The sequence below is a fragment of the Chlamydomonas reinhardtii genome, chromosome 10, assembly GCF_000002595.2.
Source record: "Chlamydomonas reinhardtii strain CC-503 cw92 mt+ chromosome 10, whole genome shotgun sequence".
NCBI lineage: Eukaryota > Viridiplantae > Chlorophyta > Chlorophyceae > Chlamydomonadales > Chlamydomonadaceae > Chlamydomonas > Chlamydomonas reinhardtii.
The window spans coordinates 4,906,870-4,919,354 of NC_057013.1; the positions used below are offsets into that span (position 1 = coordinate 4,906,870).

The window sequence follows — 12,485 nt, forward strand, 5'->3', positions numbered from 1 at the left end:
GTAGAACACGTTTCAAAAGACTACAAATTAGGAGCTACCAAGGCAGTCTAGTAAACATGGCCTGACGCAAGTGACAAGCAAGGAAGCCAGAAGGCAGCGTCGCTGGGGTTCTAGGAGCGAGTGGCAGAAATGCTGGAGCTGGTGGCGCAGTCCGTTTCGCAGCGGGGTAGGCGCGCGTGTCGCAGGAGTCCGCTCCTACTCCCTGCCCTCTCGCGCCCTGTCCCCCGCCACCTCCTCCGCCCTCCGGACTCCCCTCTCCCCAACCCCTTCCACCACCAACCCCCAACCCCCCCCCCCCCGACCGCACCTTCCAGGCAGCTCCGGCTCCTCGCGGCGCACGGGCGCCGGCGACCTGCTGGGCGAGTTCGGGCTGACTCGCTTCTACGACCTGGTCATGCGGCAGCCAGTGGCCGACAAGAACTACATCACCATCTCCACACGCGAGGTGCCCACCGGCCTGCCGGGCGACACCAGTCTATTCATGTGAGGCAGGCGGTGGGCAGGGGGCAGGGGGCGGTGGGCGCCTGCAGCAGGGGCTGGGGAGGCTGGGGGGGCCGCGGTGGGGCTATGGCGTGGGGCTGTGGGGGGCCGGGGCGGGGGGGAAAGGGCTGTCGGGGGGGGGGGTGATGCAATGGGGCTCTGGTGGGGCGCATGGGGATCCAGTGGGGTTTGACAGGGGGAGGCACCTGCCTGTCCATATGAGCGGCCGGCCACACGCGGGAGTGCGGGAGGGGGACAGGCGTGTGTGCCAGGGCGCTTCGCGGGATGGTGGGGCTCGGGGCGCCGTGGTGGCCTGGCGTGGCACCTAGAGGGTGGGCAGCAGGGGTGGGCATGGGTGGGCAGGGGCAGCGCTGCCTGCCTTCAGTGCCTCAAGTTGGCGGCTGCTGCGGGCGTCGCTGGAGTGTGGAGGTCATGGCTGCAACGCCTGAATCTCGCTGACGCCGCACGGGGGCAGTTGAACCAATCCCGTAAGGAAGGGGGCAGGGGTGCAGGCGTAGGCTGCGCCCTGCCTCAAGCAAACGGAACTCTACAGCACGCCCGCGAACAAGGCAGGGACCATGACAGCTGCATGCAAACGCCGCCACCTCCCAACCCCACCCCATCCCACCCCACCCTACAACCCCAACCGCCCAGGGACCCGGCCTGGAGCCTGCTGCGGCCGCCGCGCCACCCCAGCGCGCCCACCGAGCCCACCGAGCGAGTGGCGGAGCGGCTGCGTCGCGGCTTCCGCTTCGCGCCGGGGGCGGCGGTGCTGGCGCCGGTAAGGCGGGGGCAACAGCGCGACCGGTACACACGTGCGGGGGGGGGGGGGGTTTACAAATACCAGCCCAAACTAAACCCAAGGGGGAATAGAGAGCGATAAATCTGACGGCCGGGCTAACGCTGCTTCCAGTCGCGCTGCAAGGGAGAAACTGCAGCCGCATATGCGAGCTGTGGTACATCACCATAGGTAGTTGGGCGGGCTTGGGCAGCGTAGCGGTAGGTGGAAGGAGCAGTCCAGAGCATCTCCCAAGTCATGTCAGCAGTGCGAGCCGCGGACCCCGCCGTGTGCGCGGTCGCCGCCACCTTGGCAACACCAGCAACAACACAGCATGCGCGCTCTGGCGATCCCGACAACCGCCGACGCGGCAAACGCCCTTCTGACTGTGGCCTCGGTGGCGACCGCAGGCGGACAAAGGCGTGGACGTGACACGTGTGTTCATGAGGAACGTGTCTGCGGCCGGAGGCGCGCCGCCGCGGCCGGCGGCCGTCGGCGGCGGCGGCGCGTCCTCGGGCGGCGGCGCTGGTGGCGGCGGCAGTAGCATGGGTGCGCCTGTGAGCAAGCGCGGGCGTGTGGCGGCGGGTGCCGCCAGTCCGGACCACGGCCACACGCACAGCCAGGCGGCCAGTGGCGACACGGCCACCTACTCACACGACTCCAAGGTGGGCGGGGGCGGGCGGGGAGAAGGAGTGGGGGGGAGGTGGGATTGGGGGTGGGGGGTTGGGGGTGGGGATGTGGGCTGGGGCGGGGGAGAGGGGAGGGAGGGATGGGCGCTGGGAATGGGGTCGAGCGCTGGGGTTGGCGAGGGCGCTGGGAAGGGAGAGAGGGGAGGGGGAGGGTTCGCTCCACACCAAAGGGCAATGCGGACTGTGTGAGCCAGCGCTATGGCGGAATACGGGCGTGCGGGACCGGGATGGGGTTTTCGAGGCGGCGATCGGTCATGGTGGGTCTGCCAGTCTGGATCACGCGGCTTGGATGGGTTGGGATGGCTGCAGCGGATCGCAGCTAGCCCCACACTCCGTGCGCCCATCTCCGCCTTCAAGCAGCCACCTTAGCCCCTCTCCCTAATGCCCTCTCCAACTGCTGTACCACTGTGCCAAGCTACAACGCTGCTTGTTACAGTACTGTAACTGTAACCCCCACTGCTTACGCACTCCGCAGCGGCAACGGAGCAACTACTAGCGGAGCCGCGGTTGGAGCTGAAGCTGGAGGTGCCAGCCGAAGGCGTCTGGCTGCAGGGCAGGTGGTCTGGTGCGGTCTGGCGTGGTCTGGTGTGGCCTGGTGGTCTGTTGGCGGGCGAGTAGGGTGCTGCGGGTCCGGGGAAACGCCCGAAGCCCGCGTGGAGGGCCGTTGCGGTGGCGCTGCGCCCACGTGCCACGTGCCATGTGAGGGCCGCCGTGGGTGCGTCAGGCCCGGCACGTCTCCGGCGCCCGGCGTGGGGAACCTGCGTGCGGCCTCTGGAATGAACGAAGATGCGAACGTGTACATTGTTGTATGGCCGTATGGGAGTGTGTTGGTGGATTGTGGTTGGTGGTGGGATCCAGCACGCGGAGCTGGGGACATACCAAGGAATGGAGTGAGCGGCTGGCGGGCCCGAGCCTCCGGAAGGTTCCCAAGTCCACGACGATGCTGATGCATTTGGGTGAGGGAGGGACGAGCCGTGACAACGGCAGGACGCCAGGTGGTATGGCTGCTTGGCAAGGCGTAGGTACCCCGTGTGCTGAATAGCACAAGGTGTGGCAAGGCGTAGCTACCCCGTGGTTCAGAGAGCAGGAGGCGTGTGTGAGTGTGAGAAGGTCAAGCAGATGGTGGTGGTGGAGATGAAGGAGGCGTCGGAGGCGGCGCACCGATGGAAGCCCGCCTGTATATCCCCTGTCTTCTGGTTTTGAAGCGAGACACGGGCAGGCACAACAAGTGCGGCAGTGCCTGAGGCTGGGCGGGCAGCCGCTGCTGCTGCTAGGTGATGCATGCCCTTTACCTAATGCAAGGATAATTGATGGGTCCGATGCGCGTTTTATGCCGCAATCTTGTGTAACAGTTACACAGCTGCCCGTGGCCACGCCATAACCTTGACAACTTTACGCAGCACAAAGCAACGCGCCGACTCGCCAGCAGTACGTCGTCACATACATACACACACGCGACGCCTAACGCGAACGCGGTTCCGAACACGGCGCGTATGCCTCTCACACACCAAAATCTATTTAGCACCAACAGTATCGGCCGTCACTCAACACCTTTGCAAGTTGAGGTTGTGTGCTCCGCGCCAAGCGAGGACAATGCGCCAATGCCTCCCTCGCAGCCCGCCAGGCAAAAACTCCAGCTCCGCACACGACGGGGCAGCGGTGATCGTGCCACACACACCACACACACACACGTACACGGACCGCGCGACCATGCGAAGTGGAAAACACACACGGGGTGCCACACACCACGGGGCGCCCTCACACGGGTGCGTGCGTCTTGCGTTTCCACGGTGTGTTGTATGTGTGTGTTGTGTGTCTGCGGGAAAACCCGTTATGTGCGTGTCAACTTGTGCATGCCAACTTGTACTGCCGCATAAGCACATGCCTTTCCTTCGAGCGGCCAGCACACATAAAGATATGTTAGCACCATCATACCATATACCGACCGCGGGGCGGGTGTTGTTGCGCCCCCGGAGAGCCATCACGAACTTGCTTGTACGCTCTCACGAAATTGCAGCCTGCTAGAATTGTTATTCTCTACCCTCTTGCTTCCTTTCTCTATCCTGTCTCCTGTATCCTCGTCGCCAACACTGACACCGCCTCCGACGCACCTGCTGCGACACCCCCAGCAACACAGCCGCACACGCCAGTCGCCAGTCGCTACCGCAGGCGGTCGCTGCTGCTGCGGTCCGCACCCATGTCCACCTTTTGTTCCCCTCAACTCGACATGGTACCGGTCATCTTGATCATCACTCACTCACGGATCTGTGATCTCCTACAGCCTTGTGTGTTGTTATGCAGGCTGCTCACACGCCAAACACTTCAAAAACAGCCCTCCATCCAGCCAGCCAGCCATCACGTGTATTGTATTGTATTGAAGTGTACGCTCCGCACCATTCAACGCCCCTATACGTGTACCTAACCAAACCGTGTTGCGCTCTTGCTGTCTAAACTCGCATTGCGTTGGGCCCACCATCATCATCATCAGCCGCACTGCTATCCACACTTGTCGATTCTGGCGTGCAGCCCCATTGCCGCGTGCCCCACCCCACCCCCACTTCCCCGACCGTACCCATCCCTTCTTCAAATCCAGCGAGCCCGACCTGTGTCTTGACTTGAGCTCCTAAACTTTCTGTGCGGTTGTGCCATGTTGCGGGTGCCATGCCACAAGGTCTGATTAACTTCCTGTATTGCTCTCCCGCTGGAATCCCGCAAACACGTCTGCAGGCACGACGCCGCACACAGGGCGCCCTTGCCGCGCTCCGTGCCGCTACTACCTTGCGCCACCGCCTCCACGCCGCACCAACCTGGAATCAAATAAACCGTAAAATCGGGTTGCGCTTTCAACCCGCAAACCACCCCACCCGTCGCGTTACAGGAGCACAGGCACGCCCACACAAGGAAAAACCGTCAGGAGGAAAAGAAGCCCACAAAGCGCGCCCGCACCTAAGGCGTGACTCAACCGCTGCGGGCGCCCTTCCTTCCGGGCCGCGGCTCAGACCTGCCTCCTACCCCTGGCGGCTGCGCACCCTCTCGGCGCCGGCCGCAAACACAAACTCGAGCACAGAGCGTGAAAGCACAGAGCGTGAAAGCAATTTCGAAAAGCAATTCCCGTGCCTCAACTGAATTGTTCATTCGTTTTAGCTGCCAGACAGCAGTGTTGGGCCCCCCTTAAACGCCGTCCCATCATTAACACAACGTGTGCTCTTCCTAGAAACGCGCTTACTGTCATTCTTTGGCGCAGAATGCGCTGCATGTGCCCCCACCGTCTCGCCAGGCGCCGCCTCAGGCGCACACCTCCTCCTTGATGTGCGCTGGCGCCGGCGGCCGCGGCGACCGGGGCCGCGGCGGCGACCGCGCTGCCCGCTGCTGCTGCTGCTGGTTCTGGTGGCTCTGGTGGCTCTGGTGCGGCTCCTCCCGTGGTTTGCACTGGCTGCCTAAACCCCGCTGTTGCGACTGTGGCTGCTGCTGTGGCTGGTTCTGGTTCTGCTGATGCTGCTGCTGAAGCCCCTGCAATCCCTGCTGCTGCAGCCCTGCCAGCCAGTCCATTCCGCCCGAGTCGTGCCGCAGCAGCAGCAGCCCCGGGTCCGACAGCGCCATCAGGGTACTGCTGGGAGCCCCCTCCAGGTTCAGGGACGGCAGCCGCATCGACGGCAGTAGCACCGCCGCCGGCTGCAGCTGCTGCTGCTGCTGCTGCTGCTGCTGTTGTGGCGGCGGCGGCGGCGCCGGGGCCTTGGGTGTGATGACTGCCGCGCCGGCGGCAGTGCCCTGCGAGCTGCCGCCGCCGCCGCCGCCGCCGCCGCCGCCGCTGCCACCTGTACCGCCGCCGCCGCTGCCGCCACCGCCGTTGGTGAGGCTGGCAAGCCACGCCTCCAGCGGCGTCTGGTGGTCGTGGTGCGGCTGCTGCTGCGACTGGTGCCCCTGCCCCTCGCGCTGCTGCGCCTGCGCGCGCTGCTCCTGCTGCTCCTGAATAAGTGTACCCAGGCTAGTCGACCTCAGCGCCTCCTGCAGCCGCAGCCGCTCACCGCCACCTCCTCCATCCCCAGCACCACCATCTCCCACGCCTCCGCCATATCCACCACCACCACCTGCCTCGCCGCCTCCGCCTCCGCCTCCGCCGACGGCTTGCAGCGACAGCAGCCTCGCCAGCGAGAAGGACGCCTCCAGAGACGGCAACGCCGCCAGACCCAGGCTCACGCCGGGGCCCAGACTGCCATTGCCAAGCCCCATGCTGAAGGCATGGAAAGCGCTGCGCTCGCGCTCGCCTCCAACCCCGCCTTCGCCTCCGCCACCGCCGCCACGGCCATCGCCATCGCCGTCGCCACCGCTCGCGCCGCCACCGCTGGCGCCGCCACCGCTGCTTGTGCCCGCTACTGCCGGCACCGGTAGTGTGGATGCTGTGGCGCTCGGGCCGCCAAGCCTGCTACTGCTGTACAGAGCACTGGGCGTCGTGCCGGGCTGGGCGGCGGCGCCGCCGCCGTCACCGCCTGTACCTGCTGCTGCTGTTGCTCCTGCTCCTGCTGCTGCTGCTGCTGCTGTTGCTGCTGTCATGTTGACTGCTAACATGTGCGCCGGCGGCGTCGGCGGCGTGCCGTCGCTCGCGGCGGTGTCGGCGGCGCCGGCGGCGGCCATGCATGCGAACGGCGAGGCGTTGGCAACAGGGCTAAAGCCCGACACACCGGCGCCGCCGCCGCCCACACGCGGCGCCCGCTGGCTTGCAGGCGACAGCGGTGGCGGCGGCGGCGCGAGCGGCGGCGGCGCGAGCGGCTCTTCCTCACCGTGGCCAGCAGGAAAGGGCGACACGACGCTTCCAAAGGGAGAGGACAGCAGCGGCAGGCGGCGGCTGCCGCCGCCACTCGGCAGCGCCGGTAGCGCCGGCGGTGGCAGGGGCGCCAGCGGCGGCGGCGGCACCGCCGCAGCATCCGGCATTACTGCTGCGTCCGAATGAACGTCTGCCGCCGCCGCCAGCAGCTCGCTTTGCTGCACACTGGCTTGCGCCGCACCCACGGCGAAGGGGCTGCGCGGGATGGCGGCCGCCGCAAACGGGCTTGATACGCCGCCGCCGCCGCCGCTGGCGGCGGCGAAGGCCCCAGGCACCATTGCGGCGGCGGTTGGGGACCCGACGCCGCGAGGACTGGTGGGCCCGGCGGCGGCGGCAGAGGCGGCGGCGGCAGCGGCGGCGGCGGCAGACACGGAGCCGGTCTGTGGCAGCGGCAGCTGCAGCGGCCGTAGCGGCGTCCGCGGCTGCTGCGGCTGCCGCCCCGCATGCGGGTACGGCGTGAGGTCACAGGCGCCGTTGCCGGTGCTACTGCCGCTGCCGCCGCCGGCTGGACCCGGCAGCAGCGACGGCGGCGGCGGCGGCGGCATGATGCCATCCGAGCTGCCGCCGACACTGCTACTGCCGCCGCCAGGCAGCAGCACCGGCGGCTGTAGCAGTCCGCACACGTCAAGCGCCGCCGGCCCCGGCCTCAGCCTTGGGCCAGCCCCGCCCCCGCCCGGCGGCAACGGCGCAACGACGGCGCCGCCGCCGGAGCCGCCAGCCCCCGGCGGCATTGGCGGCGGCGGCGCAGCCGCCGCCAGCGCGCCAGTGGCGGCGGCGCCGCCGGCGGCTGGGTACGGTTGCTGCGGCTGCGGCTGCGGCGGCGGCGGGTGCGGCGGCGGCGGCCCGGCGGCGCCGCCGGCTGCGTGCAGCATGGCTGACACTCCGTTGATGTCGAGTGTGCCCGACTCCAGTCCGATGATGACGTCATTGGCGGTGTGGCCTGTGCGGCGGAGAAATAGGGCAGACCGGAAGGAAATCAACGAGAGAGCATAACGGAAAGGATTACGCTGTGTGTGTGTGCAATTGCGCGGCCCTAACCCGCTGGTCCTGGTGGAAGCACCCCAACCCCCCTTGCCCCGCCCCGCCCCGCCCCAGCGCACTCTGCACAGAACGCACACGCCCTCTCACCCGCACCCTCACCCGCACCCTCACCCGCACACCAGCACCCCACCCACACCCGCACAACCCCACCCGCACCCGCACACCCGCACACCCGCACCCCGCAAAGCCCCCCACAACCCCCCCCCCCCAGCCCCCCCACCTGTGGCCCTGGCCGCCGGCTGCCCCCACACCGCCAGAATGAGGCGCTTCATGGCCTCTCGCAGCTTCACCTCCCGGCTGAACATGCGGTGCCACGTCACAACCTGTGTGCGTGTGTTGTTGTTGTGGAGGTTGTGTGTGTGTGTGTGTGTGTGTGTTAAAGAGCACAAGGAAAGCATAGCGCAAAGACAGTGTATGCGATGCAGCAATGCGACGGTTTACGGATGTGCGTGTGTGTGTGGTTGTGTGGTTGTGTGATTGTGTGTGTGTGTATGGTTGTGTCCGATGCAGTCCGGTAACTGCAGTCCGGTAGATGCAGTCCGGCGGGTGCGGTGCGGTGCGGCGGCAGTCGCTGCTGCGTGCGGCCGCCGACCAAACGGCGCTTGCTGCGGCCACACACATGCAAGCCCATTGCGCCCGGTCACTTCCGCCCGCCCGCCGCAGCCGCAAACCCAGCCCCACACCTGCGTCTTCATCTCGTGGTTGGCTGACACCAGCTCCTTCAGCTCCTCCTGCACGCACACACACACGCACACACACACACACACACACACACACACACACACACACAAGTTCATTCAGTAGAAAGCCTTGGCATTGGCAGTGAAGAGCGGGCAGAGCAGCGACGCAAGAGACTATGTACCCAGTCGCCCACCCACCCACCCCCAGCACACTCACCGGCTCCCTCATAAATCAACCACCCATTCCTCCACTCCACCACACATACCCCCACGCTCCTCAACCGACGCCAACACCCCACAGACGTCCCCACACATGCCCCCCGACAGTTTGGGCCGGTATCTACAAGCCCCCCACATCGCCCTCCCCACATACCCCACACACGCTCCCCACACACACGCTCCCTCCACACACGCCCCCTCGCTTCCTCCCCCAGGGCCCCCCCCATCCCCAACAGCCCCCGTGGGGAGCCGTCCGCGGCCCGCACCCTGCCTCTCCCCTAACCACCCCCCTCCCCTTGTCCCTGTACTCCCTGGCCCTCGTGTGGCCCCATGCCGATGCGTGCTTGCCTCTATTTAATTGCCCGCTGCCTGTTTCTCCCTCTCTCTTGCCACCCAGGCTCGTGCACATAGAATACTGTTGCTTTTTTCGCTCGCGCGCCTTTCCGCTCACACTGTTTGCCTTTTCCCTTCTTGCACATGCGAACGTCCCGCCCTGGCGCTGGTCTCCTCCTCGGCGCCCGGGCTCCCTTGATGTCTTCTAGGTGGGTATTCAACGTGTGCCTAGTCATATTGCTAGTTAGAACGTGCGTGCGTGTGTTTGAGCCTGGGTGGCAATTTCGAAGGCGGCTACCGTCAGCACCGCCCACACGCGCAAGACCGAAGAGCTCATCGCCTCCTTTCTACCGGTTTGCGGGATGTTTCGCTGGGAACCTGGGAACTCGGTGCATTTCGGGAATGGGGACCATTGTCGCGTGCCTCTCCGTTGTCAAGCATCGACCACGCTCTCCTCCTCGCTCTATTGCATTGGGTTTGGTTTAGTTTGGGCTGGTATCTACAACCCCCCCTCCCCCCCTCCACAGCCCCCCCCACACACAGCCCCCCTCCCCGTCTCCACAGCCCCGCCCCACCTGCATGTGCCGCACCATCTGCACCTTCTTGGCCCGACACTTGCGCGCCGCAATGCGGTTCTTCTCCCGCCGCTCCTTGGCCTTCTCAGGGTCCTCGCCCGGCACAGCCCCCGTGCTCAGGCCGCCGCCGCCGCCGCCGCCGCCACCCGTCGTGCCGCCAGCAGACGTCGCCTGACCCTCCTCGCCACACGACATAGCCTCCCCGCCGCCAGCCGTGGTGGCTGTAGCAGCGCGCCTAGCGGCGGCGGCTGCGCCGCCGGCGCCGCCGGCGCCGCCGGCTGTAGCGGCGGCGCCCTCACCGGCATCGCTCCCGCTTACTATGTCATCACCGTTCAAGTCGAAATCCAGATCGCCGAAACCGCCGAAGCCTAGGCCGCTGAAACCGCCACCACCGCCGCCGCCGGCGCCATCTCCGCCGCTGCCACCACCGCCGCCGCCGCCGCCACAGGCTGCTACAGCCGCCGCCACGGCTGCTGCTACTGCCGCTGCGGTGGCGTCGTCAGTTGCGCCGCCGCCGCCGGCCAGGAATGACGAGGTGGCGGCGGCGGCGGCGCCGCCATCTGCCACGTCGTACAGGTCCATCAGGAGGCGGCTGGGGTCGGGCTGCACTTTGGCGGCTGCGCTGCTGCTGCAACCTGCACAGGCATGTGTGCGTGTGTGCGTGTGTGTATCAATAAGACATTTGTCCAGACGCAAACTTCAACGCTTGTGGGCTACTGTGTGTGTGCATGTGGGCAGATGCGTGGTGCGTGCGGTTCCTTACGGTGCAAGCACTGGGGCTCTCGCATGTGCATTGGGTTCGGTTCGGTTTGGGCTGGTATCTACAACCCTCCCCTCCCCCTACATACGCCTTCAGGGCTCTAGGGCACCGCGTTGTCCCACACGAATGGCGATCGCATCTAAGCGCCTTCACACACGCTCGCTCACCTTGCTTGCCCTTTGCGGCTTTCTTGGCCGGCGGCGGCTTGCCGCTAGCCCCCTCAGACGCGGCAGCGGCTGCTACAGCTGCAGCTGCGGCGGCGCCCTCTCCTCCGCGCTTGCGCTTGCCTCCGCTGCCGCCGCGTTGCTTGGCAGCAGTGGCGGCGGCGGCCGGACCAACGGCGCCTGTGGCGCTGTCAGTCATGGCGGCGGCGGCGGCGGCGCCAGTAGGCTGCAGTTGGTGCTGCTCCGTAGCCACCCCGACACCGCCAGCTGCTTTGCCCTGCAAAACACAGGGTCGATTGTTTTGGGTTATAAAACGCGGCTGAGCGGCCGCCAACCATATAAACTGAGGTTGGAGCCAGGCTCGTCAAGCGTGGTCGCATGCCCCGTGGGTCAAAAGCCTGCCTTCCCGCCCTCGCCCCGCGCTCCACATGCGCACACACACACCTGCGTCCCGCGCGACCCCGCAGCCTTGCTACTGCTGCGGTTCCTGCGGGCGGCGGAGGCGGCGGCGCCGGCGGCCGGCACAGTTGGCGCCGACGGCTCCGCCGAGGGCGCTGCGAGGAAGCTGCCGGCACCTCCTCTTCCTGCCGCTGCTGCTGCTGCTGCTGGCGCCGCCGCCGCGCCGCTGGCGGCCCAGCAGCCTCCGGTCCCCAGGTCTAGACTGACGCAGGAGTTCTCAGCCGATTGGGAAGTGGAGGCTGTAGCAGCGGCCGGCGCGGCGGGGGGCTGTAGCAGCTCGCCGCCGGCTGCTGCCGGCGCCCCTGGGTCAAGCAGACCGACCGCGGCCGCGGCCGCGGCAGCAGTAGCAGCAGCTTGCGACGGGGGCTTGTTGGCAAAGCCCTTGCCCTTGCCTTTGCCCTTTCCCTGCTGCGGTTTCAGCAGTTGCTGCTTGCCGCGCTGCTGCTGCGAGGCCGCAGCTGGCGAGATCTCCTCAGTCGACTGCTGCGGCTGCTTCTTCAGTTGTGGTTGCTGCAACGAGCCGGTTCGCAAAGACGCCATCGGGCGCTAAGTCTGCAAGGCTGGCTCCGGCAAACTGCTGCTGGCAGGCCGCGGACAGGCCGCGGGCCGCGCGCACTGGCGCGTGCCTGCTCGCCGCTAGACTGCTGCGCGATGCCCTAGCGAATGTCGCTCAGCCGCGGAACATAAATCATACTGCAACAGCAAAATATAAGGCGTTGTGCAGCGGTAGGTTTGGCGGCTGAGGTTGCCACAGTGCGCCCCAACGCCACCGAATTTGTGGACCAGCCCCATTGCCGCGGTGCCCCGAAACGGGCGCCAAGCATTGGCAGCGCGGGGGCTGTCTTTTGCCTCTCAATTGTCAGCTACAAGACTGATACACGTGCGCTGGCGCGACTGTTGCGTGCGAACACTTGAGAAGGGCGGTAGGGACCCGTGGGACGGCGCCTACCTACTGCAGGCGGTGGGGCTGCTGGCACCCCCTGCCTGCTGCCAGTTGGGCCTGTGCAGGCCTGTGAGAGCATACCTGACCAGCCTGTTGACTCAGCCGTCAGCACGCCCAGGCTCTCCTTCTCTCTCTCTCGTGCGCCAGCCGCTGGAAGGCCAGAGCACCGCCCCGACGGCGTCCAACCGGTGGGGGCCGAGCGACGCTGCTCGGCCAGTTGTTGTCTCGCCGGGAAGCTTTGGTCGCAGAGTGAATGCTACGTAGCTGTGTCATTGTAGTAACTGCGTGTAGACGGAGCGGTGGGCAATTAAATCGGGCTGTCGCAGCGCGCGAGGGATGGGTGTGGGGCGCTTGGCAAGTTTCCCAGGCCGCGAAACAATTTAAGCAATTCAAGCTGTATACAGTAGTTGCAGCAAGCCGCGTGGCCTTTGACACATCAAGGCTGTGAGTTCATGCTGAATGTTGAGCAGGGACACTTCTCACGGAGGTTTTGTTGTTATTAGTTACCTATTCTTAAGGACGTATATGCATCTTAATGGCGC

The 12,485-nt window shown here is 66.4% G+C and overlaps 2 protein-coding genes across 2 annotated transcripts; one reads left to right on the forward strand and one right to left on the reverse strand.

Moving 5' to 3' along the window:
• Positions 1–6: 6 nt before the first annotated feature.
• On the forward strand, positions 7–3,308 carry CHLRE_10g454800v5 (uncharacterized protein). Its single transcript, XM_043067037.1, has 5 exons — positions 7–166; positions 315–483; positions 1,135–1,261; positions 1,669–1,923; positions 2,423–3,308. Exons 1-5 carry the CDS (start codon positions 130–132, stop codon positions 2,441–2,443), a joined length of 609 nt encoding a protein of 202 aa, XP_042920434.1. The 5' UTR covers positions 7–129; the 3' UTR covers positions 2,444–3,308.
• A 3-nt stretch (positions 3,309–3,311) lies between these two features.
• Positions 3,312–12,427, reverse strand: CHLRE_10g454850v5 (uncharacterized protein). Its single transcript, XM_043067038.1, has 7 exons — positions 12,025–12,427; positions 10,986–11,693; positions 10,545–10,818; positions 9,618–10,252; positions 8,494–8,541; positions 8,031–8,133; positions 3,312–7,709 (listed from the first exon to the last, which is right to left on the reverse strand). The coding sequence occupies exons 2-7, from the start codon at positions 11,538–11,540 to the stop codon at positions 5,233–5,235; spliced, it is 4,092 nt and encodes a 1,363-aa protein (XP_042920435.1). The 5' UTR covers positions 11,541–11,693; positions 12,025–12,427; the 3' UTR covers positions 3,312–5,232.
• Between the last annotated feature and the right edge of the window lie 58 nt (positions 12,428–12,485).